Source organism: Culex quinquefasciatus, chromosome 3 (genome assembly GCF_015732765.1).
Source record: "Culex quinquefasciatus strain JHB chromosome 3, VPISU_Cqui_1.0_pri_paternal, whole genome shotgun sequence".
Classification (NCBI taxonomy): Eukaryota; Metazoa; Arthropoda; class Insecta; order Diptera; family Culicidae; genus Culex; species Culex quinquefasciatus.
Window position 1 is genome coordinate 27301673 of NC_051863.1, and position 27230 is coordinate 27328902.

General features: G+C 36.3%; 1 protein-coding gene across 2 annotated transcripts; it reads right to left on the reverse strand.

The window, feature by feature from the left end:
* Positions 1-662: 662 nt before the first annotated feature.
* On the reverse strand, positions 663-27096 carry LOC6043566 (E3 ubiquitin-protein ligase RNF13). 2 transcript variants are annotated; one of them, XM_038262001.1, is made up of 8 exons: positions 26398-27096; positions 7851-8407; positions 7597-7760; positions 7451-7542; positions 7196-7395; positions 6911-7106; positions 2210-2726; positions 663-2143 (listed from the first exon to the last, which is right to left on the reverse strand). In XM_038262001.1, exons 2-8 carry the CDS (start codon positions 7965-7967, stop codon positions 1726-1728), a joined length of 1704 nt encoding a protein of 567 aa, XP_038117929.1. In that variant the 5' UTR covers positions 7968-8407; positions 26398-27096; the 3' UTR covers positions 663-1725. The 2 variants fall into 2 exon arrangements, with proteins under 2 accessions (XP_038117929.1, XP_038117931.1); XM_038262003.1 differs by having other exon boundaries at positions 6911-7097; positions 26398-27095.
* Between the last annotated feature and the right edge of the window lie 134 nt (positions 27097-27230).

The following is a 27230-nucleotide window of genomic DNA, read 5'->3' on the forward strand; positions in this document are numbered from 1 at the left end:
AGGCAGTGTTATGCTGCCCTGGATAAAATAGTCTTGAAATGAGGTTTTTTGTTCAAAAAGTACTATTTTTACTAGTGAAATAGCAAGAGAATGTCCAAAAAAAGGTCCTAAAAATAGCAGGGACGACATAAAAGTTGCATTTTGCATCCTATTGACAAATTACCACAAAATTGTTCCGAATTTGTGGGTGTTCCGAATATGTGGGATGACTGTATGTTTTTCTATGGTTTTTGGTGCATTTTTCTTAGGCGGTCTATTCTGCCCCCCTGTCCATATCCCAATATCCCGGTTTAGGAGAGCTCCTCTAAGTGGATTGCAGCCTGGATTTCGCCACGTAGACGAGATGCTTTCTCAAACTCAGGTTGCACCATGTCAACCATCCATTTCCGGCCGCTTCCATCACCTCCGAGGGTTAGGTAGGATGCTTAATTTGTTTAAGGGGACAGGGGAAATTCTCCACGGTATCCCCACAAATATTTTTTCCCTATTTAGAATCAAGGTATTTTAGAGAAGAATGATAAATAGACGAAATTTTAACGGTGCGCTTAAACCAGAGTTTTTTGCATCAGAATTTATGCTTAAAGATTTTTTTAAGTTGCTTTTTTGAACCTTTTATGTGCTGTGATACATTACTACCACTTGAGAAAAAATAACCACACGTGTGTACTATTCAGTCAATTTTCAACTTTATTCACTTCACTGTTGTGTGTTGCTTTTTTTCCACTACTTTGCTCGCCGTGGTGCGCAAACGTTGTAATGCTTTGTCAAATACCAAAACTATAAACGAAGAAAACATGCCACTCCTACAACAAGCACTTGCAGTAACACGCTTGCAGCTGGCAGTAGTTCGTGTGTGTGTTTTTGCTACTTTTTCTTCTGTTTCGTTTAAAGGTTAATTGTTAGCTTTTTGGATAGCTTCAGGTTGCGACTTTTTATATGTTGTTTTTTTTTCACAATCACATGGCTAATTATGGTACAGCTTTTACGCGTTATTGTATGTTTTTTTTTTGTTTACTTCTAGAGGCTACACAATGCTTTGAATTCGAACAGAACTATTAAGGGAATTGCATTTGAATAAACAAAAAAATAGTACATTTAAAACGGTTAACTAGAAGGGTGGTTGTGTGATTAATAGCAAATATTTGGGTAAGATGTTTTTTTTTCTTGCAAACTAACGTGACCGTTCGCGGACGAGCCTTTATTCCTCTAACGCGGGTGTGACTTAAATACCTATTTAGATGTGTATCTCACCTTACGACAACTAAGGTTTAACCTGTGGATCACTAATTACTGTTTATGATAAAACAAAATTCTGTTCCGTAATCGTAATAGTAGTATATGTATAAAAATAAATGACTTTCTATATAAAAAAAATCCAATCACATTCAGGGTTTTCGCTTATGCCAGTGTGTTTGTTCTGGTATTGGCCTGCTTTTTGTTTGTTTGAAATTTTACGGGTAAAATAAGAAAGTTTAAATTAAAGGTGCTCCCACTATCTTTGTGGGTTCCAAATTTTGGGTTGAAATGGAAGGTTTATTCCATGATCTATTTCTTTTAAATTTACTCGGTTATCACTGCATGTCGCGGCTTATTATCAATAGTTTATCCTTTGATTTCCACTAAATAAAAACCGATGACGAATATGTATGTATATAATTATGCTGCTGCATTCGATGGACTTACCCCTTGTTCGAACTCTCGCTCTCTCTCTCTCTCTCTCTCTATTTACACCGGATAGTTGCCACCGCCCGAGCGGTTTGACCTTCTCCCGCTGCTGCCTCCCGGACTGGGCGCCTGCCCCGGATTAAAGTTGACGTTCGGGAGTGCGGCCACGCCAACGCGACTGCCGCCGGAACCGCCCGCCGCCAGTCCGCTCGTCGAGGGGAGATTCGGTGCCGAACGGATCTGGCGCCTTTTAGCCGCGTCCCGGATACTGGCGCCGACCATCTCGTCGTCGGTCGTGTCCTCGCCGTGGAACGAACCGGCCAGCTGGCTGTTCAAGATGTTGTTACTGGCCGTTCCACTGTTGATGGCAATCCGTCCGGACACCGGATCGCGAGCGGCTTCGCCGATCGCCGGCTCGACGTCATCGTCCGATGGAAGCTCCTGATCCTCGTGGGCGGTGCGGAAGAAGCGCATTTTCCTTATAAAACAAAAAAAAAATCATTCATTAAACAACCCCAACAACCTCGCCCCCCAAACCGCTCACCTCAGGAAGCGATTCCAGGTGCTGCCGGTCGCGCCGTGCTCTTCCCCGATCGGACTGTACGGGGAATCGGCGTTGCCACCCTCCTCGACGTCCCGGCGCCCCGACTGCCCCGACTGTACCAACCGGTCAAACGGATTGAAGCTCCACTGGCGACCTCCACCAGCAGCCTCGCGCGACGTCCCAGACACCGCCTCCTGCCCCGTACTGGAATCGTCCAGCAGTTCGTCGTCGTCCGAGGTCATACTGACTGCGACGTGCGCATCCGAGGCGGCATTCTCCCCGCCGGCTGCAGCTGGAGCAGCTGCCGGATTGCTTCCATCAGTGGCGGCAACTGCGCCGTTGGCGCCATTGTTCAGTAGCGGCGTGTTTTCATCCGCGTCCGACGAGGACATGCTGTCCGTGGAGGAGCGGCGGCGTGGCGGTCTACGCTCTCCACGGGCAAAAACCTTGCGCTTGCAGATGGGACAGACGCGCCGGTTCTTGGTGAGCCACGGGTCGATGCACTTGACGTGGTAAGCTGGAAGGAAAGGGGGTTGGTTTGTTATCGCTCATAAATCGAGAGTCATTTGTTTTTTTTTTGTGTTTATAACAATTGCATAACTCGGCTTTGTTTCGTATTGTGCAATACATAAACTTTGAAAAATTCTTGTAAATACCATACAGCCCTATTTTTTTTATTTGGATGAAACTTTTGAGACATGACCAAAGAAGACATTTTGCATCATTAGTTCGTCCATACAAGTCTCCATACAATGTTGCCAGCTTTCCATACACAAAGGCTTTTGAAATATTCCCAAATCAGTATCTGATCAATTTGGTGTCTTCGGCAAAGTTGTGGATATTGTGCGCGTAGTTAATTTTTTAAAATTGAATTAAAAATTCATTTTTAATCATTTGAGGTTGTACAAAGGGTCCTTGTGCTCAGAAAAAAATAGTTTTATTGAAAAATGGGCAATTTGGTCAAAATTCATTTGACAGTGTTGCCAATTTTTCGAAAAAAAAAACATATTTTCTGGAAAATGTGGAAAAAGCCAAAAAACATTTTTGACTTCACTTTTTTTTTAATTAGCATAAAATTTGATATTGTACACAGTTTTTGTAAAAATGTGACTTTTTTACCTGTTGAAGTCATGTCGTTCGGAACTGCCAAGGACCAGGAACACGAAAAGTAAGTGGAATTACTTAACCAAGCTGGAGGAGGCCGGTACCAGAGCGGAACTAATGTATGCCATCGCCGATAAATGAAGATCAAATCTATTTACGGAGGATATGGCGGATGCTGTTTCAAGAAACTGTGCTAGAGTCGTTCTCCTGCAGGATGTGCAATTTGAACAAGCGAATCATTCGGAAATATTTGTTGGGAGTGGAGATATTTGGTGCTAAACGAACACTTCCACTTCATCCGAGCGGCCTGTGTCCTGTCAAGATCCTGGGGTCGGGACACCACCACCACCTGGCTGTGTTTTTGAAGATTTGCTGCTTCTTGATGAGAGCTTTCCATCATTATTCGATATTTGATTATATTCCCCTATATTATAATATTATAAATTGAATAAACCCTCTTACTCCTTTTCCAATTTCCCACTTTCTCATTCCTCAATCCCGATTTCCCCAACCCCAATTTTCCCATTTCCACTTCCCCCTAAAAATATAATAATTTGCCAATTTACGCTAACACACCACACCTAACTGATTCGGAGCGTTTGGTACGGTATGTCCACGCATCCTTCCTCCCCTGATGATTCTGTGAAATGTGATCCGTTCACAGAATCTGTCTCTGCGGTTAATGCAACGCAATAGGCCTGGCCTTTTTAATATTTGCTATACACTACCGGGGCAACTTGGGTGTACTGCAATTATTAATATTGACAAGAAAGGACTTGGTGCGTAATCTAACCGCAAGTTCTTCCAGGATCCTTTCTTCGGACTGGCTGCGTTTGTGTTTGATTAGATTAGATAAGCGTGGTGATTATTGCATTCGATCGTAATTTCTCGACTCACGAACGAGATTTCTCGGTCGTAATATTACGATCGTAATTTGTCGATGGTAAGTCGTAATTTGTCGATAGTAGATTGAGATCATTCGATCGTAATTTCTCGATCTACCTTTGACAAATTACGACTGACGATCGAGAAAATCGCGATGTGTTTTAGAAAATTCAAATATTCAAAAATTTCAAAAATTTCAAGAATTTCAAAAATTTCAAAAATTTCAAAAATTTCAAAAATTTTAAAAATTTTAAAAATTTCCAAAATTTAAAATTTAAAAAAAATAAAAAAATTTAAAAAATTTCAAAATTTTAAAAAATTTAAAAATTTCAGACAATTTAAAAATTTTAACAATTTCAAAAATTTCAAAAAATTTAAAAATTTCAAAAATTTAAAAAAAAATAAAAAATGCAAAAAATTCTAAAATTTTAAAAATTCTAAAATAATTCAAAAATTCAAAAAATATAAAAATTACTTTTTTTAAAAATCTTTGAAATTAAAATTCCGTTTAAATAAAAAAAATATTCAAAAATGGTATTACAAATTACGATCGTAATTTCTCGATCCACGATCGAGATTTCTCAACAGTAAAATTACGATCGTAATTTCTCAATGGTAAGTCGTAATTTGTCGATGGTAGGTCGTAATTTGTCGATGGTAAGTCGTAATCTTACTATCGAGAAATCACGATCGTGAGTCAAGAAATTACGATCGTAATATTACGATCGAATGCAATGATCACCACGAAGATGTTGAAGTCATGGCCAAGCTTGATCAACCCCAATTTTTTTTTTTTCGAAAAAATCAGAAAATTTCAAAACAACTATAACATTTGAAAAGGCCGAACACTTAGTTTTCACTTTATCAAATGTCAGGGTTGGTTGAAAAAATAATAATAAAATGATTATTTTATATATATATATTTTCAGAGATGCTCGTACTTAGACTTCTACAGCTGCAAAAAAAAAGTCACGTTTAAAAAAAATGGCCAAAACTTGAAAACGGTACACAATATCAAACTTTTGCATCTGAAAATAAAGTCTTGAAAGTTTTTTGGCTACTAGGTTTGAAAAATAGATTTTTCGAAAATTGGCAACACTGCCAAATATTTTTTGACCAGCTTTCCAGTTAGAATTTTGGCTCGTTTTCAAGCCTTAATCGAATTGAGGCTCGAGAAACAATTCTTAATGGGTTGTGCCATAGCTCAAAAGATGCCGTTTTGTTGATCTCAGGCCGTTGCAAATATTTTTCAAAGTTTATGTCACCCCAAGCCGCCCCCCCCTTCAAAGTTGGCCTGAATAATCAGGGGGGGGGGGAATATTTTTTCAAGAAACTTCAAAATTTTAACGAAAATTAAAGTTAAATCAACTGAAAACCAGTTACTATGCATTTTCCCGCGTTTATAATCATATTTAGCATGTTTGAACTCCTTTGAAAACATTTTAAATTTTCATAAAATACCAATGTCCAACGAAAAGTTTTTTTTTTTTGAAAAAAAATCCGTCAATACCTCAATATTTTTAAAACTAATGATTGCCTGTAAAATGCATTTTAAAACACTTTTTTCATCCTAATGTTGAAAACCATTTGGTAATTTAAATTTTTATATTTTTTTCTACACCACTCGCTTGTAACTGGATCGAACAAATAGGGACGTGGCGTTACATCGTGCTGCCATCTGGTTTTTTAAGTGCAAAAGTGGAAATGCTGAGTCATAAAAATAGACGGCGTCCTATCCACCAATTGGATGACATTTTAATGGTTTTATAAGTTTACATTCTATATAAACTAATGGAGGTTGAACCATATAATTTTGAACACAAAAATTAGTGGTGCTCCGAGTAACCATGGGCGTTAGAGGGTTAAACATCTGTGCCAGTTTAAGCCACATCGTTTAACGTTAGGGTCGCTACAGAGAGGTGTCGTTTTTTCGATTTTTTCCTGGGAGATGGTGTTAATTGTGCGGAAATTTTGTCAAAAGTTAGATTCTAATGTGAAATTTAACGCACTACAATTTTGCCGAAGAGTGCAAAGCTATCCGACTAGAAAAGTTATTAGCGATTTTAAAAGATGTTTTTGTATGAAAATATTTTTTTCACCGACTTTGACATTCTACAGCAGCTCCAAAACCTTAACCGATTTGGCTAAAAATTGGCACAAATGCTTAATTTGCCAAAAGAATCGAGTCAGGGGGAGTCCCTAAAATATTGTTTTTTGTTATCACTCTAAAGGACAGCTGCCAAACTTGCATGAAAACTTGTTTGGACGAGCTAGTGATGCAAAAGTGTGTGAATTGTGAATTGCCCCCATATTTTGTTATTTGCATTCGTATGGAGATGGAGATCTTAGCGGGTTGCAGACTGGATTTCGTCATTTAGTCTAATAGTTGAAATAGAAAATAACAAGTTTTTTATGACCTCTTTTATCGATTCCGAATTGCGGAAATTTTACGATAGGTAGCGATGCATGCATTTGTTTCTGATCATTTAAATTTGCAATTAAAATTTTGAATTATGGATTTGAAAATGGAATTACGTCTGTTCTTCTGTGATACTTAGTTACCAGATTCGTAAGGCGAAATTCAGTTTGTGTGCCCTTTTATGCCAAATTCTAAAACGAATTTCTATGTTCAAAAACAAGGAAATGATTGAAAATTTATGTTGCTTTTTTTATTTCGGCGAATAGCCTTCCGAAAATATTCTATCGACTCACCATGATGACACGGCAGCACCCGCAGCCGCTCATTGTCCACGTAATCGTCCAAACAAATGGCGCACGTATCGTACTGCATGCCCTTGGCAAACTTGACGATCGGGATCTTGCGCAGGACGCTGTTGGGCAGCCGGTGGCGCAGCTGACGGCGCCGCTCCCGTATACACCGGATGATCATGAAGCAAATCTGTACCGCCAAAAGGGTGGGGAAACGAGGGAACCGAATAGAGTTATGTGCTGAGGTGTTTTGAGGTTGTTCTGCTGCAGAAACTGCTAGATGCTTACCATTATGATAAAGCAAAGCCCCACGACGATCGCGAACGGGATGATCAGATTGTTGTTGATGTTGAACGGAATATCGTCCGTGATGATGAGCGCGTACGGCAGCGGGTACAGGAAGCTTTCGATGATGTAGATGCCGTTGCTCTCGCCGATGAAGACGGACGGGATGAGGATGTCCTCGGCGTGGTTCGCCGACATGCGTTCTAAAATCGAATATCAGATTAGTACTGGTATAGAGGAAGATTTGCTTGGACCTACCTAAATCATTGCTGCCCACGTTGTGCACGATGACCGCGGCGTAGCCGGCCTTCTGCGCGTTGCGGATCTTATCCTCGAACGAACAGTTGTATCTACAAGAGAATCGTATTAACATAGAACTAAACAAAACAGTTATTGAACAGTACCTCGCGATGATCACGGCAAACCGCGACAGCGTGACGTTCTCCGGTGGGGGATCCAGCTCCGTGCAACCGTCGGTAGGGTTGGACCGGACGGCGCGCACCTTCAGACCGCTCTCCGGGATTTCGCTTCCGAACGTAGCCGGGAAGTCACGAAACTCTTCCAGAAGCTGTAGGCACGGGCATTAAACGATCATAAATCAGAGAGTGTATTTATTTAAAGAGTTGATAACCGGCCCTGGCGGTTCAAGGTGTATTACCTGGTCCTGCTGGTACACGAGAATGTCGGCGACCGCACACTTGAGCAGGCAGATCGTAAGCAGCAGGGTGGCGAAACGGAGGTTGGCCACTCGGTCAACCGCCACGGACGAGTCCATCCTGGGCTCTTTTATGACACAATTCACACAAAAAAAAAAAACTCGAAATTTTGCTTCCCACAATCAAAAGCAAAAAAGGTTACACTGAAATCAAGAACAAGATTTCTTAGCGCGCAGGTCGATCAGTTCCAAGTTCTTCAGTTCACTTCATGTCGCCGCACTCGTTAGATTTCGATTCGTTTTCCTCACTTTGCGAATAATCCACTCACTCTCGCGCTCATCGCTTATCATACTCAGCTGATAGGACGACGGCGAGGTGCAGCAGCGAAGAACTCGACTCTATTCGCCGGCTGTGCTGGTGGCGGTGATGTTGGGTGAGATGGCGAGGACGACGACTGCGACAGCAACGGTTGCCGATGGCCATGGACGGTAGTTTATGACCTGCTAGCATGGTACACCGTGACACCGGGGGTTTTATTTTTGGTCTTGTTTTTGGAAACCTGGAAGGAAGAGAAAGAAGTGCATTAGTTGATTAGGAATTATTAATAAGTTATGAATATATGTAAGGTAGATGTCTCTATTTTGGGCCTACTGAGAAAAAAAATCTGTTCAGTTATTGCGAGAAAGGCTTAGAAAGGGAACGGTGACTGACTGTGTTTCCACGAAAATTGAAACTGCTTTCATTCAGCATTCTTCATCGACAACGGTATTTGAAGGCTCACAAACAGAACTGTCAGGATCATCATTACGGAGCTACCTTCAGTGACCGCACACGAAGTTGGAACAAAAAAACCAAGCTTAACACAAAAGCAGCCACCTGACCCGACGACGCTTCTCTCTCTTTTTTCTCTTTCTTGCTCATGCCGTGTTGCGTAGTGACAGCAATCATTTGAGTGCAGTCTTGAGAAAGGTAATCGGAAATTTTATAAAATCAAGAAAAACTATGATCGTGCTCTCAATTGACTGTGCGAGTAAAAATGCTATTAGACTATGGCAAACAAACAAACAAACTACCATTTTTTTGTATTTGACAGTTTGCCAAACTCGCAAACTAGCAAACAAAGCCAAATGTATGCAGGCTGACGTTTCAGCAAACAAATGCAAAAACAGAGCCGGCAAACTGCCAAACTGTCAAAAAGTTTGTTTGTTTATTTGTCGGATTGTAATAGCTCCTTAACTTTGCATAGTGCTGATTACTTCGTGTGAGAACGAACAAGAGAGAAATGATTTAATCATTTTCATCCAATCAGCGTCTGGTTCCACAATCATCCTGAAAAAAAATCTGCTGGTTTCTCCAGCGGTTTTTTTCGCTGCACCAGCGGTTTCGGATCAGTTTTTTTTAACTCGTAACGTAAACAATGAAAATAAATCTTGCTGGAAGCTAGAGACGAAACCATGACCAATAACCGTAAATTCAGATGATATTACAAGTTATAGTGCAGTAGTTTTCTACATTTTTGCAAATCGACTTATCTGTGTATTTTTTCATTTGGATGAACCTTAGCCCATGCATTCTATATGTCAAAAGAAGCCATTTTGCAACAATAGTTTTTCCAATCCATTTCGGCGTCTTCGGAAAAGTGATAAGTTATGATAAGAACATTTTTTGAAAATGATAAAGGAGCAATTCTCTTTTGATTTGGATCAAACTTTGTGGGGGCCTTCCCTATGACCAAACAATCTATTATGTGTCATTGGCTCACCCATATAAGCCTGCATACAATTTTGGCAGTTGTCCATACAAAAATGGTACGTAAATATTCAAACAGCTGTTACTTTTGAGTGAATTTTCTGATCAATTTGGTGTCTTCGGCAAAGTTGTAGGTATTTTTGAGGACTATAGAAGAAAAACTAGGTACACGGAATTTCTTTTGCCGAACTCAATTTTTATTTTTTTTTATTTCGAGATTTTTTATATGTTTTAGGGGACAAACCCCGCTACTTTTGAGGCATAGAGAAGTATGGTCAAAAAATCTGTGATTTTTGGAAAAAAAATGAAATTCAACACAAAAAAAAAAAAATGAAATCAATCTTTTATGTAAAATTGAATTTGCAATAGAAAAGTACTTTAAAGATTTTTTGATAAAGGGCTTTGTTTTCAAGATATAGCCACCGAAAGTTTGATTTTAACAAAATATTTGCAGTTTTTCGATTTTTTTTTAAAGTGAACGTGACTGACCACCCTAAAAAAATTTTTTTTTGAAGATTTCACAAAATTTGCTATGAAATTGTCTAAGAAACATTAAAGATTGGACCTCTGGTTGCTGAGATACAGCTGCTTAAAAGAAACATGAAAATTTTTTAAGTCTCACCCAAACAACCTACCATTTTCTAATGTCGATATCTCAGTAACTAATGGTCCGATTTCCAATGTTAAAACATGAAACATTCGTGAAATTTTCCGATCTTTTTGAAAACAACATTTTGGAATTATTTGAATCAAAACCAACTTTTCAAAACGGCCAAACATTCAAGATATGATTGTTTTAGTGTAAAATTTCGATTTTTTTCAATTATCACCATTTTTCAAAAAATCATAACTTGGCAGCAGATTTTTTGAAAATACTTCTCTATAGCTCAAAAGCTGCGAGTTTTTGTTTCCTAAAACATATCAAAAAATCTCGAAAATAAAAAAAATGCATATTTGAAGAAATTGAATTTTGTGAAAAAAATGTTAATTAAAACATCGGCAATTTTTTTCCGTGTACCTTTTTTTTCTCAATAGTCCTCAAAAATACCTACAACTTTACCCAAGACAGCAGGGCTGTGGAGTCGGAGTCGGAGCAGGAGTCGGTGGAGTCGGGTCTTTTTGGGGACCTGGAGTCGGAGTCGTCAAAACTCGAATAGCTGGAGTCGGAGTCGGAGCTGACTAAATTTGATGAGCTGGAGTCGGAGTCGGAGCCGGAGCCGTAAATTTCTGATAGACCCGGAGTCGGAGCTGGAGTCGGAGTTATCAATATATTTTATATAATTTATGAACTTATTTATTGTTCAATATTTGTTATAATTCAGGTTTATTACCAATTTTTTTAAATTTATTTATTGAATCGCGTGCACTGCGTTGACATTTTTTTTAATCATTTTATTTTTTTGGATCAAGATAACTATCAGATGTCATGTTGTTTTCGAAGCATTTTAATTGTGATTGGAAAGCTCTTATTGTGTTATTTCACTAAGATCACAGCATGATAATCTGTTAATCCTCTCTTGTCAATGTTTGTATACACTAAACTATAGTTTCATAACTCATACACTGCCGTTCTACGCATAAATGTCCCATGTCAGTTTTGGTCGATTTTGACTTAATAACATTTTTAAGTTTAGTTTGATGTGTACTTTAAGAAAAACACATAAAATCTGGTACTTTGTTCGGAAACTCATTAAAAACAACACCAAGTCTGTTTGTCCCATCGTTAAACTTCTACGCATAATTTTCCCACCAAGTATTTTCTTACACGGAATCATTAGTTTTACTAAACATTATGTCTTGTTTACCTTTTGTAAAGCAAGAGAATCACAAATAGGTGATAAACTGCTAACTGGGGTGAATAGGAACCCACGGGACAATTATGCGTAGAAACACAGAAATCGGTCGAAAAATTTCAATCGCGTTTTTCTCAGTTGCACTTTTTTGAACATGGGACAATTATGCGTAGAACGGCAGTACAATAGTAAACAATTGTGGCTGTGTAGTCAAAAAAATAAAACATCTTTAAGTAATTTTTTACTGTCTCTTTTTGCTTGTATTTACAGTATTTAAAAAAAGTATTTACATCCCTTGGGCACTATGCACATTTTGTGATGAAACATGTACACAATTTGAAATTTTACAGAAACCTTATACTACGTTTTGTTCAGAAACTCATGCCAGCAAAAAAGTTTGTACACCTTTCAAAAACTTAACAGAAATAAAGTTATTTGTTGACAAATCACCATAAATCCAGTCTCCCAACTCCAAATAGGCATCCATGACTGATTAAAAAAATAATTGGGATTGAATATAAAATTTACTGACTACATAGTATAAAAGTTTATATAAAATCTGGAAATTCTATATAAAAATTATCTAAACTTAATTTTGCAAACTTTTAATTCAACTAAATGTAAAAATATTACCATAGAAGTGCTAAGATTTTTAGTAGATCCTTTTTTTAAAGGAACATTTTTTGCTTCGACATTTTACAGAATATTGTCATAACTCTGAAAAGAAAACAGTTAGAGTCCCACTTTTTGCATTAGGTCTTGTAGAAATGTTATGCAAAGTTAACAAGATTTTCAACAATTTTTTGTTTGCTTTTTGAAGAAACTATTGAAACAATCAGATCAGTTTAGGTCTTGTTAACTTTGCATAATTTTTCTACAGGACTTAATACAAAAAGTGGAACTCTAACTGTTTTGTATTCAGAATTATGACAATTTCAGTAAAAAATCGATGCAGACTGACATTTTAAAATGGCCAAACATTGAATATTACGCCCATTTAAAATGCTAGTCCTGATTTAAAAATTTTCAAAAAAAAAATCGAAAAGATCGGAAAATTTCACGAATGTTTCATACATTAACATTGAAAATCGGACCATTAATTGCTGAGATATCGTCATTAGAAACATGTGGGTTGTTTTGGTGAGATTTAGAAAACTTCAATTTTCGTGTTTCTTTTTTCTTAAAGCGGCTCTATCTCAGCAACCCGAGGTTCAATCTTCAATGTCTCTTAGATAATTTTATAGCATTTTCTAAACTTTTCAAAAAAAATATTTTTCGAAATGGTCACTCATGGTCACTATTTTTAAAAATCGAAAAACTGCAAATATTTCGCTAAGATCAAACTTTCGGTGGCAATATCTTGAAAACGGAGCCCTTTATCAAAAAATCTGTAAAGTACTTTTCGATTGCAAATTCAATTTTGCATTAAAAAATAATGTCAAATTTGTTTTTGCATGAAACTTTGATTTTTTCCAAAAATCACTTTGCAAGTTTGCAATCAAAAAGTACTTAAGTGAAATATTGATAAAGTTCACCGTTTTCAGGTTAAAGCCATTTTTAGGTAACTTTTTTGAAAATGGTCGAAGTGTTTCATTTTTTAAATAAGTACACATGTTTGCCCAATTTGAAAAAAACATGTTTTTGAAAAGTTGAGAAAATTCTCTGTATTTGGCGACCCTTAGTTGCTGAGATATTGCCATGCAAGTGATTCAAAACAGGAAAATTGATGTTTTCTAAGTCTCACCCAAACAACCCATTATTTTCTAATGTCGATATCTCAGTAACTAATAATCCGATTTTCAATATTAAAATATGCAACAATCGTGAAATTTTCCGATCTTTTCGCTTCGAAAACAATATTTTCATTTTTTTAATCAAGACTAACATTTCAAAAGGGCCAAACATTGAATACTACGCCCTTTTGATATGTTAGTATTGATTTAAAAATTCAGTCAACGATATTTTGCTTAACCTAAAAATTTGAGAAGAGTTGGCTTTTGATGTCCCCTAAAACATATCAAAAAAATTAAAAAAATAAAAATAGTGTTTTTTTGCAAATCAAGTTTTAGTAACAAAAAGTTGAACAAAAAATCACCAAAAAATTTTTACCGTGTATCATTTTTTTCAGTGTCCTTATTTATACCTACAACTTTGCCGAAAACACCAAATTGATCGAAAAAATCCTTCATAAGATACAGATTTTTTAATTTTCATACATCGTTTTTGTATGGACAGCTGCCAAATTTGTATGGAAAATTATATGGACAAACTAATGATGAAAAATGGCTTCTTTGGGCATACCGAAGGCACCAAAAAAGTTTCAGCCGGATTAAAAAGTACAAAAAAAAAATCGAATGACCGAAATCTGAGAGAACTGCTTAGTTGTATTTGAGGCATGAATATACAGGCGGGATAATTGTAGTTGCTGACAGCTGATATTTTGATATTTTAACAACCCTGACCATTTGCTCATGGACAGCTGCCAAATTTGTATGGAGCTTTGTTTGGGTGAACCAATGACACAAAAAATATAAATAAAATCCATTTCCGCTTATTGGACCTTTTCAAAGACAACTCTAGAAACAAACAACGAAGTTTTTTTTTAAATTTGCGAAATCCAAGTTTTTTTTTGCAGAAATTCAGACTGAGTGATATTTTACATTTTTAGTAAGGAAATTTTTATACCAATGTAGGTTTCCGTTATAAATGATTTTTTTCCTACTCATTAGCAAACAGGGAGAGTCACCCATCATGACAATCGCCTGAGCACCTAAAAATGTATACTAATTGATAAGCTCTGTGTGTGTGTGTTTTACTTCACGGCTTAACTTTGGCGTTGATGTTTGTGTTTTTCATTCAACCGAGCGATCCGTTTGTACGCCGCTAATATTTACAATCGGATTTCGGGCTGTGTTGTGAGTTGTTCGTGCATATGAACTCATGCGATGGGCAACCTTTCACGGTCCTGATTCAATCATTAAATTACACGGCTCGTTTGCACGATATTCTAATTAGTTGTGAATGTCGTAAAATTGGAGTACAGTTTGAAAGATATTTTATTGAAGTAACTAGCGGAATAAATTAACCTTCATGTCACATTAGAAAAGAAAGGGCTGCGGGAGAAAGTCATTGAACTTATACTAACCTCCCACGACCGAACTTCCATTCTTACTGCATGTTTATATTACCACCCGCAGCGGGGGATATGTATGGATGGGGACACACCGGGCAACACATACTACAATAGAAACATTAATAGTATTTCCAAGGGACCAACAACCCAGTTCAAGGATTTTTGGGTTTTGTGAATTTTGTTTGATGTAGAGTTTTCATATTTATGGTAAACATAGAAAGTTTGAGAAATGACTTCAAAAGATTGTTTTGCATGATTTAAACGTTTTGATTGTGATCACTTTTGCAAAACTAGAAATTACTATAAACGAGTAAACTGCCCTACAATTGATTACACACAGGCGATTTCGCACAGCATCTTTATTCAGGAAGTGACATCACGAAACGTACACCAACCAACATAGACATACGTACGAATACAGAATGAAATGCGTATACGAACAAGTCTCAATCAATATTTACGATACTTCCAGTAATGGCTTACTATAACGAACAATCAGTTGGAGCCTGCCCCGAGCATGGAGGTTTACTATATACAGCAAAGAGCGGTACACTGCTCCAAGGTTACTACACGATAGAGCGGATTGTACGAACTATAATACTGTTTGAAGGAAGGTATACTAACCGATAGCTGAATGAAACAAATCTTGGTTCCGTTATTTGTTGAATTGTAGATTGTTAACTCACACTTTTGCAGTCATTTCTAAAATTGTTTCCTGAATCACGATAATATTTAAAAAAAAAACCCATAAACTTTAAACTTTCTCTTACTCCGGGGAAGTTATAAGTTCCCGAAACACTTTTGAGATGCAATTTTCTAGTTAAGTGACTCACGTTGCATCATCAAACACAACAAATAGGCACGCGCACACACACAGGCAAGCTGTCGTTATCTGCACGACAAAGGCAACACAACAGCGAATTGCGAAACCTTCGTTGATGAACGCATAATTCGCGGCACGTCTAGACCGTTTGAAGCACTTTAGGGAAAGGGCCAATCGGGATACGACAACGTTACACTTATACATATCAGCTGGAACCGTTTGTATGAGTGTGGAATGACACGGATTAGTGTCCACTGTCCAGCCGGACTAATTGACTGCGTGTGATTCTTCAATTAGATGGAACCCAACACTTTGAAACATCTATTCTCCAGAAAGCACTACATTGAGCATTTGTGTTCATATCACAATAAAAAAGTAATCTATCATTGATTTAACACTCAATCAAGAAATGCACATCACTTCAAGTGACGTTTTGACCTAGTTGCCTAGATGCATTATCCTTATCGGGAAGCCACAACGGGAAGTAAAAACATTGTGGTATTCAACATCGTTTAAGTTAGTTCTTCACCGATTTCTATAGTTGAACCCAAAACTCTATATTATCAATACAACATTGGAAAATTGACAAAATATGTATCATAAATGGGCAGTTCTCTACACAGCAAATAATGTAGTAATCCAGCTGCGTGTAAAAGGCCTGGGTGTAAAATAAGTTTTGCATTATTTAATGAAATTCTGTGTAATATTACACCCTGAAATATGTAGCCCATCAGTATGGGAAACCTACTTGACCGAAATGTTAAGCTCACATATACGTTTATCCGTTCCATATTTCATCGGTCTGATGGCCGAGCAGGCTAAGGCGCCAGTCCTTACTGTAGATGCTGGGTTTGAGTCCCGTCGGTTGCGACTTTTTTTTGTTTTTACAAAAAATGTACATGCAGCGTGTAATATTAAGTGTCTTTTTTGACGAAGGTGATGTGCATGCTTTTGCATGCGATTTTACCATCGGATTTTTTACTGTGTAGATCTAGATTACATAAATAAAAATTAGTTCTTTTTTATAAAAAAAAACTAATTTTTATTTATGTAATTTTTTATTTGTGTGATTGATTTCTTACGTCGAAATAAGCCATTTTGCATCATAAGGTTCTTCATGCAAGTCAAAAGAAAAATGCTAAGAAAAGAAAACATTCGAAAATCTGTTCTACGAGAAAGGATTTTCTGATCGTATAGCCCAAGTAACATTTTAGGCTTCATAAAACCGCTATAAAACCTATCAGCCAAAAGCAACATTAAAACCACATAATCGTAAAAAAAAATCCCCATAACCTCGTTAAACCCCACTTCAAACCCAAAAGGACCTACGCAAAAGGTTGTTACGGCCTTATAAAAAAAACCACATAGGACTTCAAGACTTTACAACTGAATCCTAACAATCTCCTTGAAACCTTGATAAAACCTTTGTTAAAACCTTGTTAGAAGTTAGGGAAAAATGACATTTCATACGTTTTCATGCGTTTTATGACAGATTTAGGTGAGATTTAGAAAACTTCAATTTTCGTGTTTCTTTTTCTTAAAGCGGTTCTATCTCAGCAACCCGAGGTCCAATCTTCAATGTTTCTTTGACAATTCTATGGCAAATGTTCTGAACCGTTCAAAAATATTTTTAAAAATCGAAAAACTGCAAAAAATTCGCTAAAATCAAACTTTCGGTGGCTATATCTTGAAAACGGAGCCCTTTATCAAAAAATGTGTAAAGTACTTTGCGATTGCAAATTCAATTTTGCATTATAAAATAATGTCAAACTTGTTTTTGCATGATACTTCGATTTTTTCCAAAAATCACAATTTTTTCAAAAATTTATAACTCGGCGGCAGATTTTTTGACCATGTTTCTCTTCAACTCAAAAGTTACGGATTTTTGTCCCCTAAAACAGATCAAAAAATCTCGAAAATCAAAAAATACGTATTTTGAGAAATTGAGTTTTAGTGAAAAAAAGTTGATTAAAAATCTGCAATTTTTTTTTCGTGTACCTATTTTTTTCTCAAAAGTCCTCAACAATACCTACAACTTTGCCGAAGACACCAAATTGATCAGAAAATTCACTCAAAAGTTACAGTTGTTTGAATATTTACATACCATTTTTGTATGGACAGCAGCCAAAATTGTATGGAGACATGTATGGGTGAACCAATGACACAAAATAGCTTATTTGGTCATAGGGAAGGCCCCCACAAAGTTTGAGCCAAATCAAAAAATACATAAAATAAAAATGGTCGAAATCGGCCGATTTCGTAGAGAGTTGCTCATATTATCAATACAACATTGGAAAATTGACAAAATATAAATCATATATGGGCAGTTCTCTAGAGTTTAATAAAAAAAAACCTTATTTTTATTTTTGTAATTTTTGATTTGTTGATTTCTTCATGCAAGTCTCCACTTAAATTTGTGGGCTGTCAATAGAAAAGTGCTAAGAAAAGAAAACATTCGAAAATCTGTTCTTCGAGAAAGGATTTTCTGATCGTATAGCCCAAGTAACATTTTAGGCTTCATAAAACCGCTATAAAACCTATCAGCCAAAAGCAACATTAAAACCACATAATCGTAAAAAAAAAAATCCCCATAACCTCGTTAAACCCCACTTCAAACCCAAAAGGACCTACGCAAAAGGTTGTTACGGCCTTATAAAAAAAACCACATAGGACTTCAAGACTTTACAACTGAATCCTAACAATCTCCTTGAAACCTTGATAAAACCTTTGTTAAAACCTTGTTAGAAGTTAGGGAAAAATGACATTTCATACGTTTTCATGCGTTTTATGACAGATTTAGGTGAGATTTAGAAAACTTCAATTTTCGTGTTTCTTTTTCTTAAAGCGGTTCTATCTCAGCAACCCGAGGTCCAATCTTCAATGTTTCTTTGACAATTCTATGGCAAATGTTCTGAACCGTTCAAAAAAATATTTTTAAAAATCGAAAAACTGCAAAAAATTCGCTAAAATCAAACTTTCGGTGGCTATATCTTGAAAACGGAGCCCTTTATCAAAAAATGTGTAAAGTACTTTGCGATTGCAAATTCAATTTTGCATTATAAAATAATGTCAAACTTGTTTTTGCATGATACTTCGATTTTTTCCAAAATCACAATTTTTCAAAAATTTATAACTCGGCGGCAGATTTTTGACCATGTTTCTCTTCAACTCAAAAGTTACGGATTTTTGTCCCCTAAAACAGATCAAAAAATCTCGAAAATCAAAAAATACGTATTTTGAGAAATTGAGTTTTAGTGAAAAAAAGTTGATTAAAAATCTGCAATTTTTTTTTCGTGTACCTATTTTTTTCTCAAAAGTCCTCAACAATACCTACAACTTTGCCGAAGACACCAAATTGATCAGAAAATTCACTCAAAAGTTACAGTTGTTTGAATATTTACATACCATTTTTGTATGGACAGCAGCCAAAATTGTATGGAGACATGTATGGGTGAACCAATGACACAAAATAGCTTATTTGGTCATAGGGAAGGCCCCCACAAAGTTTGAGCCAAATCAAAAAATACATAAAATAAAAATGGTCGAAATCGGCCGATTTCGTAGAGAGTTGCTCATATTATCAATACAACATTGGAAAATTGACAAAATATAAATCATATATGGGCAGTAGGGTGTAATATCAAAATCGATTTTCCAGCACAGCACTTTTTCAGTTCCTTTTGGGGTCCTAAACAACTCCCCAAAGTTTGGGACCGATTGGTTTAGTCCTCACTTTGCGCAAAGCGATTCAATTTTCCATATACATTTGTATGGGGAAAATCATTTTTTTGGATTTTGATATTTATCAAATCCACGTTTCATGCTATATCAAAACCGGACTCATATTCGGATGCTCTGGAATGTCCTCTACAACTTTGCCGAAGAGAGTATGGTGCTAACTTGCTCCTGATAGAAGATATAGCGTCCTCAAAACTCGTCTAAAACGTGATTTTCGAGCAAAAAACACGTTTTAGACGAGTTTTGAAAACGTTGTATCTTTTTTATGGGCAAGCTAGCACCATACTCTCTTCGGCAAAGTTGTAGAGGACATTCCAGAGCATCCGAATATGAGTCCGGTTTTGATATAACATGAATCGTGGATTTGATAAATATCAAAATCCAAAAAAATGGTTTTCCCCATACAAATTTATATGGAAAATTGAATCGCTTTGCGCAAAGTGAGGACTAAACCAATCGGTCCCAAACTTTGGGGAGTTGTTTAGGACTCCAGAAGGAACTAAAAAAGTGCTGTGCTCACTAAATTTGGACAACTTTATTTTTTTCCATACAACCATATTACACCCTAATGGGCAGTTCTCTAGAGTTTAATAAAAAACCTTATTTTTATTTTTGTAATTTTTGATTTGTGTGATTGATTTCTTCATGCAAGTCTCCACTTAAATTTGTGGGCTGTCAATAGAAAAGTGCTAAGAAAAGAAAACATTCGAAAATCTGTTCTTCGAGAAAGGATTTTCTGATCGTATAGCCCAAGTAACATTTTAGGCTTCATAAAACCGCTATAAAACCTATCAGCCAAAAGCAACATTAAAACCACATAATCGTAAAAAAATCCCCAGAACCTCGTTAAACCCCACTTCAAACCCAAAAGGACCTACGCAAAAGGTTGTTACGGCCTATTTATAAAACTCACATAGGAGTTCAAGGCATTACAACTGAATCCTAACAACCTCCTTAAAACCTTGATAAAACCGTTGTTAAAACCTTGATAGGAGTTAGGGAAAAATGTCATTTCATACGTCTTCACGCGTCTTATGACAAACAAATTTTATTCTGGCAAAAAAAGTCTTCGTCTTGCCAAAGAAATAATGGAGATGGTTGTTAAAAATTGCGATAATGATATGATAGATATTGGAGGCAGAGGCGACGCGTGGCCAAAATGTTTGCCTGTTCAAACAATCTTTTCAGTAATTTTCAAGTTTTTTAGCTCAATCATATTTAAAAAAATAACCTTTATACATAATAAAGAGAAATTAGATGATGTTAGCAATATTGTTGTGAGAATTGTTGATTACAACAAAAAACTCGTGCAATGGATTGAACGTTTAACGTTTATTGTTGCATTGATTTTCAAAATGGGCTTTTTAAGCACATAACAAATTTTGAATTGATAGCCTTAAATAAAAAATAATTCAAGCAAAACAATGCCAAAGGGCCGTTGTGGGATTGTAAACAAAGAGTGTGTCCTGCTCACGCTAGAGGATGTTTACATCTGGCATGAAAGGGATACACTCTTTGTTTACAAACCCACAACGGCCCTTTGGCATTGTTTTGCTAGAATTGCCATAGTTAAGTATAAAAAATCTGTGATTTTTTGTTATTTTACTGCATCTCATATCACAATATAAATCTACAAAAAAAAATGAAAAACTTCACTTAATAAAATTTTCCCAAAAAAATTTAAACGATCAAAACTCAAGAATTCAAACCAAGTAGACATTATTACGACAGCTTATTGAAGCTTTATTTTGATTTTTGTTTTTGGACAAACAACATGTAAAGGAAATTAGTGCATGCTTGGTAGGTTAAAGATTTTGTTCTATTTTTTTCCAAATTATTTTGCAAATCTGTCGATGAACGTGCTTGCTCACTTTTAACTGAGCTATTTATTACTTTATTTCAGTTAAAAACGCAACATGCCGTTCTACTATTTATAACAATTAAAAAAGTTTTACAAAAATATTTGAGCGAACACGCCAAATCGTCTTGGAATCATCGAACAGCCAAGCGCATCCGTATCCATAGAGTTCTCAATGAAAATCTAACGCGCACTGAAAATTCTCTCAAACAGCCGCCAACCTGTTCGGATTTCTCCATGCACGAGTTCCCATACAACGCATCCAAAAAATACACAGAAAGACCTCCCTATTTGTACACGCTGGACGGTATGAATGTGGTAGTTCAGGGTGTGCATGAAAGCTTTTGGACAGTCGACATAAAAGCGCGCGAGCCAAGGCGCGAGCAAGGAGAGAGCAAAATATGGAGTTTTCTCTCTCTCTTTGAACTTTGCTCTCTCCCTGCTCTCGCCTCGGCTCGGTATTCAAGCCTTTATTAAAACTTTCATAAAACCTTATTGAAAACCATGCGGCTTTTATTTACCCCAGGTTTTATGTCCGATGCATAAAATCTTGTAAGAACCTATCAATTAGCTCTTGGCAACCAATAATGTAATGAATGCCCAAATAAAACTATTAAGCAATCAAGATGATACCATAAAACCTGAATAAAACTTGGTGGTGGCTAGATGGTTTAAAAATGTTACTTGGGAGGCGTCCTCTGCAAAGTTGTAGGTTATGATTGGGGTCATTCATAAAAAAAAGAATTTAAAATTTTTAAAAATTTCCCAATTTTTAAATAATTTTTCTCGCTTTTTTTTGACAATTTCAACCCCACCTTGGTTTTCTTTTCATTTTTTTATTTGTTTTAGTAGATCAAAAGTGCCAACTTTTAAGATAGCATTTAAGTATAACTATGGCTACCAACTCTTGCTCCGTGCACTTAAAATATTTGGAAAATAAAAATGAGTTTGTGACATAAAAATATTAAACTGAGTGGTAACCACACACAGAAAAAAAATCCAATCCCTAAATCGTGAATTTTGTTCATGAATTTAAGAACCACGAAGGAATTCATGAGTATTGTGCATTTGCACTATAAACGTGAATATATTACTCCGTGGTTCTAGAATTCATGAACACAATTCACAATTTCGGAAATTGATTTTTTTCCGTGCCAGTTTAAAACATTCAATTTGAAGCTTATGACTTGCATATTTCAAAAACATTTTTAAAATAAACCGTTGCTTGGAGCACTAAATCTTTATTTTTTCCAATTTAATGTATGTTTTAAAATTCACGAATTGTCAAGTTTGTTATTACGAGTAACATCGCTCTGAGTGTTAATACGAGAAAATTTGTTAATTCAGATTTTTACAAGCTTCTAAATGCTCTTGGATATTTTATTAACTAAATTTGTTTTGCAAGGATTTTAAAAAAATAATTGGTATTAATGTATGAATCACCCAAACTATTTTTTTAAAATCAAACTCACAGGTGAGTTAAAATGTCTAATTAGAAAGCAATTTAAAAAAGTTGTTATCATCATCATTGAATTCCTTAACAATCCGCACAAAAATCTGACCTGTTAAAAACTCCGCAAAGAGGGTCGAAAATCCGTACGGTTCGGAAAATTTCCGTACAGTAGCCTTAGGTATAACGGATGTTTTGATTTTGGGCACAATTGAAGTAGGTAAATAATTAAGGAGCGGCCGTGGCTGACTGGTTACGGTGTTCGCTTTGTAAGCGAATGGTCCTGGGTTCGATTCCCATCTGCTCCCAACGAGAAAGTATAGGAAATATAAATCTTGAAACTCTGAACATGAACGAAAAATCAAAGTCGCACGAGTCAGGGTTCGATCCCCCGTCCTTTGGATTGGTAAGCAAAAATGCTAACCACTAGGCCATCGCGACTTGGTGACTGGAATTAGGAATACTGTTGCTATCAACTATATACGCGCTGGGTCCTTGTCCATTTGACAAGGGTTCGGAAGTTCTAAATAACGTTTGAACCCGATTGGTCCAAACGTTCTTCAGGGCGGGGCTTGTCGATAAAGCTGAAGTACCTCGCGCTCGGCTAGCCAGCGTAGAAATGGGTCACCGAAGCTCGGCAGAGCTAACACCTTCCAAATGCCTATGCGAGTTATTTGCATGTATAGAATGTAGATCTAAAAATACATGGAAACAACTCAATTTGTAAGAAGCGACCGCGTGGTCCCGTTTGGTTGGTTGCACACACACACACACACACACACACACACACACACACAATTGAAGTAGGTAAATAATTCAAACAACATAGTTTGAAGAGCAAAAGTTGGTCTTAAAAAAAAGTTATGATTTTAAAAAAATAGTATTTTCAACTTGATTTCTAAATCTGAAAGTACTTTTGTAAAATGTTGATAAAGTGCACCGTTTTTGAGCTAGCCTGTCTTTTATATTTTTTAACATATATGTAGTGGTTATCCTTGTGCTTCTTCTTTTTTTTTTTTTTTTTTGGGAGGGTGGTCCAGCCGCACATCGTTGATGTTGAAACCTCTAAACTGGGCCCTCGTCCTGTCACGTCCGTCAGTAGTCTTGTCGTACATTACAACTAGAATCAGATCTTCCAATGAATTAGTACACTTCGACCAAATAAACACTGACGCTGTATGGATCTGACTCTAGAATAAATGCACAGTTACGTGTTATTCATAAGTCCAAAATGTTCAATCATTCATATAAGTCCAAATATTCATTTGCTAACTACTTTGGATTGAAAATCTAAATTTTAATCTAAAATCCTCTAAAAGTCTAAACTTACTGTTCAAAACTTAACATTACTTTAACTGTTGTAGTACTACTTTTATCAAAAACAATAAAAATTTATGAACTGATATACAAATAGGACAGAATCGCGATTTGAAAAAGAAATGACCATTTACGTCAAAAGATCCGTAGTTCCTCGATTCGCAACAATGGTCGATACAACCATAATCCGAAAACCGTTAGTTCAACAGATCAACGAATTTTGTCCGATATCATTACATTATTGATTGATCGAGACTCTATGGACAATTTGACATAAAAGAATGCCTATAGACTATAGTATTCTACATCAATCAAAGTTTATTGACAGCATTACTCTAACTTAATAATTGCAACTAAATTTAACATCAAAAAGATTTGGAAAGGATACAGATTTATTTTAAATGCTAATGCTAAGCAACAAATCAATTGTACTATCCTGAAGTCCCGACCTAAATCCCACATTGTGATAGTGAAAAAGTCACAGAAGCAGCGGTGTCTTGTGCAATTGTGATATTTTCACTATCGGAGAACTACTTAGTTCACGAAGACAGCTTATCGGTCAACGCTTAAGCCCTGGGGCTGCGGCAAAGCGAGTTCTCGTAGCATGAAGTGGTGTCCATAGTGCTTATAAAAAAAGAATGTATACCCAAATTTTAACTAATGCACTAGGATCAAATCATGCCCCTTGACTTGACAAGGCCCAGGGAGTGGTTATCCTTGTGCTTCTTCGAAAAAAAAAATATTTGTAAATAGAAAAATAGAAAATTTTCTACAATTAGCTTTTTGGAACATTGACAAAAACATTAAAAAATACCAAATATGAGTTTTTTAAGTGCTACAAAATCGACCCTCAATTTTAAATTGATTATGTCCTGGAAACCATAGATCAGATTTAAAAAAGTGGAACTTGTGTGAAATTTTCTCGAATCCTTGAAAAAATATTTGTATAGGTTTAAAAAATCACGACTTTAATTTCAAAAGGGCTTAAATAAAATTAATTAGAGGTTGACAAATACGCTCTTTTTTATGAGCCACTCATTTCCGCTCGCTCATGAAAAAGAGCGGCTCTTTTGAACTGCTCTTTCGCTAAAAAAAAGGTTTTTTAATACAGTTTTCTTACATCACATTCAAAAATTAAAAATTTGTTAAACTTTGAAAAACAAATCGGAACTTTAAGTAAAATTCATACTAATACATCTACATTTTTGTAATTGTCGGCATATTCTACAATTTAGTAAAACATTTTACTCCAAAATATAAAAAAATTACATTTTAATAAGACAATTATTTCTGCTTGAACGGTGCACATCAACCAGAGCTTTTTGCACCTAAATTTTGAGCAGTGCTGCTATTCGAGCGAGAAGAATGAAAACTTTGCTCGCGAGCTTTCCCTCTCCTCGCTTGCACTCGCCTTTTCGCTGTTTTACTTCTCGCTCGCAGGCAATTCTGCCTCACGCTGTTCGCGAGCGGAGGAGAGCACGGGCAATTGCTCTCGGCAGCTCGGGACCCGCGGCGAGAACTCGAAAGAGAGAGAGAGGAACAAATCTCGCGAGAGGGCGCGAATTCCAACACTGCACTTGATTATTTTGAAAACTACGGGAACTGCGTTATAATTTAGAAAACAACACAAAAAAATGAAAAAAAAAGATGAATAAATGTCCTATAAAATTACATGTTCTAGGTTTGTTACAGTTACATAAGTCACGAAAAACGGCAGTTTCGTTCTATTAAATTATTTTAGTAAAAAAAATTTTTTTTTAAAACTACCCAAGCTTATAAAAAACTTTAAACTTTTTTTTATGAAAATTTAATTTTTCAATAAATTAGTACGTCAGGAAATCGGACAAAATTTCTAGTTGAAAAATTGTTTTTAAGCTGTTGCACAGTTTTTATTTCATGATTTCAGTTTTAAATTAAACAAAATCTACATGCATTTTAAGCGCTAAAAATAAGATTTGATTGAGATTGAGATTCTGCTGGTATTTTTATTCAGAAAACTAAACTGAGGTCGTAGGATTCGATTTTCAGAAAAAAATAAAAAAAAATCTTTATGGTTCGCTTGTCTGAAGTTCCATACATATCTTTGGGAAATCGAAATTCAGATAATCGAGTCTTGACTGTACGTCAAATAATTATTTGATCGTTTATTCAACCATAAAAGAAAAGTGATGTTTTGCTGTGAAAGTGCTATTCAATGATGATATTTTTTTTTTAAGTTATCATTTTATTGATTTTTTCACCAGCAAATTATTTAACAATCGAATGGATAACATACCCTACATTGATAATTTATTAATGTTTTATCTCAATTAATAAAATTAAGTTAAAATTGTGCTTATTACTCCTACAGCTAAATAAACAAATCTCATAAATTTTCCAGCCAAATAAACATGTTTTGGGGCCAAATCTCTCGTGCACGCAATGCCATAAAAGTGTACGACCTTGAGCCGAGCGGGAGGAGAAAATTCTGTTCAGAACTGTTTCTTCCCGCGAGCGGGGGGCCATAAAACTTTGCCTTTATCTAACAGGTGCTGATTTCATAACAGGGTGCAGTGTTTTTTTTTCTCGCTTTTTGATTCTTCCTTTTTTTTTTTTTTTGTTCTGGGAGGGTAGTGAAAAGGTTATCTTGTTTTTATTCATGTTTTTTTGGGAGTTTTGTTTTTGTAACTTATTGTTTATGCTTCTTACCTTAACAAATTATCGCGATCCAGTAAAATTGCTGTTTTGCTGTGCACTAGAAATTAATTCTCGGAGTTTTTCTTGATTCAAAATCCAATTTAATTAGTGAAGCCCCAACAAAAACAAAAAGTCACCAACTGGTTCACTGTGGCCAATTGGCCTGTTCGCCCCCCCTGCACTGATTCCCCTACGTCGTTGTTAATCCTTCCTCAGCTGGAGACGTGCCTGTTCCAGCGTACACTTCGCGATCACTTCCAGAGCCACAGCAAAATCCATTATCATCACCAGCAGCAACGTAATTTGCTCGTCGCCATTGTGTTTTCCTTCTCGAACAAAAACAAAGTCATCTTTTTTTCTCCTCCCAACTTGAGCCCACCCCACTAAATCCGTTCGAACCGTCTCGCAATCCGGTCACATCTTGGTTCCCTCCCGTCGCGACGACCGATATTCCAGCACTTCCGGACGATTTCGCGAAAGGAAAATAAAAAGTCTCTTTTTTCGTCTGCTCAATTTTATAACACACCATAAACTGCGCCACACAACTGGGCACGGGTCACTCACTGCTGACTGCTGCTGCACAAACACACGGAACACCGTTTTGAGTCACTTTTTTTTCCACTAAGCGCACAGAGCGACGGACGGATTTTACTGCGGAACGCGGAGGAGGAAGATTGTGCGGATTCGGGATGCGCGGTCAGTCAGTGGACAAAAAACAAAAACAAAATGACAGCTGTGGCGAGTGCAGTTGACAGCGTGAAAGTAACGCGAGTAACGTACGAGGAACAGGGGTGGGATTACAAGAACAACAACAAATAATACACGATTATTGATTTTACTCAATT

Excerpts from the sequence above, each read along its gene's own strand:
- LOC6043566 (XM_038262001.1), bottom strand. The coding sequence starts at position 7,967 with ATGGACTCGTCCGTGGCGGTTGACCGAGTGGCCAACCTCCGTTTCGCC. Across the intron at positions 7,107-7,195 it reads GGCTTTGCTTTATCATAATG|GCGGTACAGATTTGCTTCAT; the intron begins GTAAGCATCTAG and ends CCCACCCTTTTG. Across the intron at positions 2,144-2,209 it reads ACCTGGAATCGCTTCCTGAG|GAAAATGCGCTTCTTCCGCA; the intron begins GTGAGCGGTTTG and ends TTGTTTTATAAG.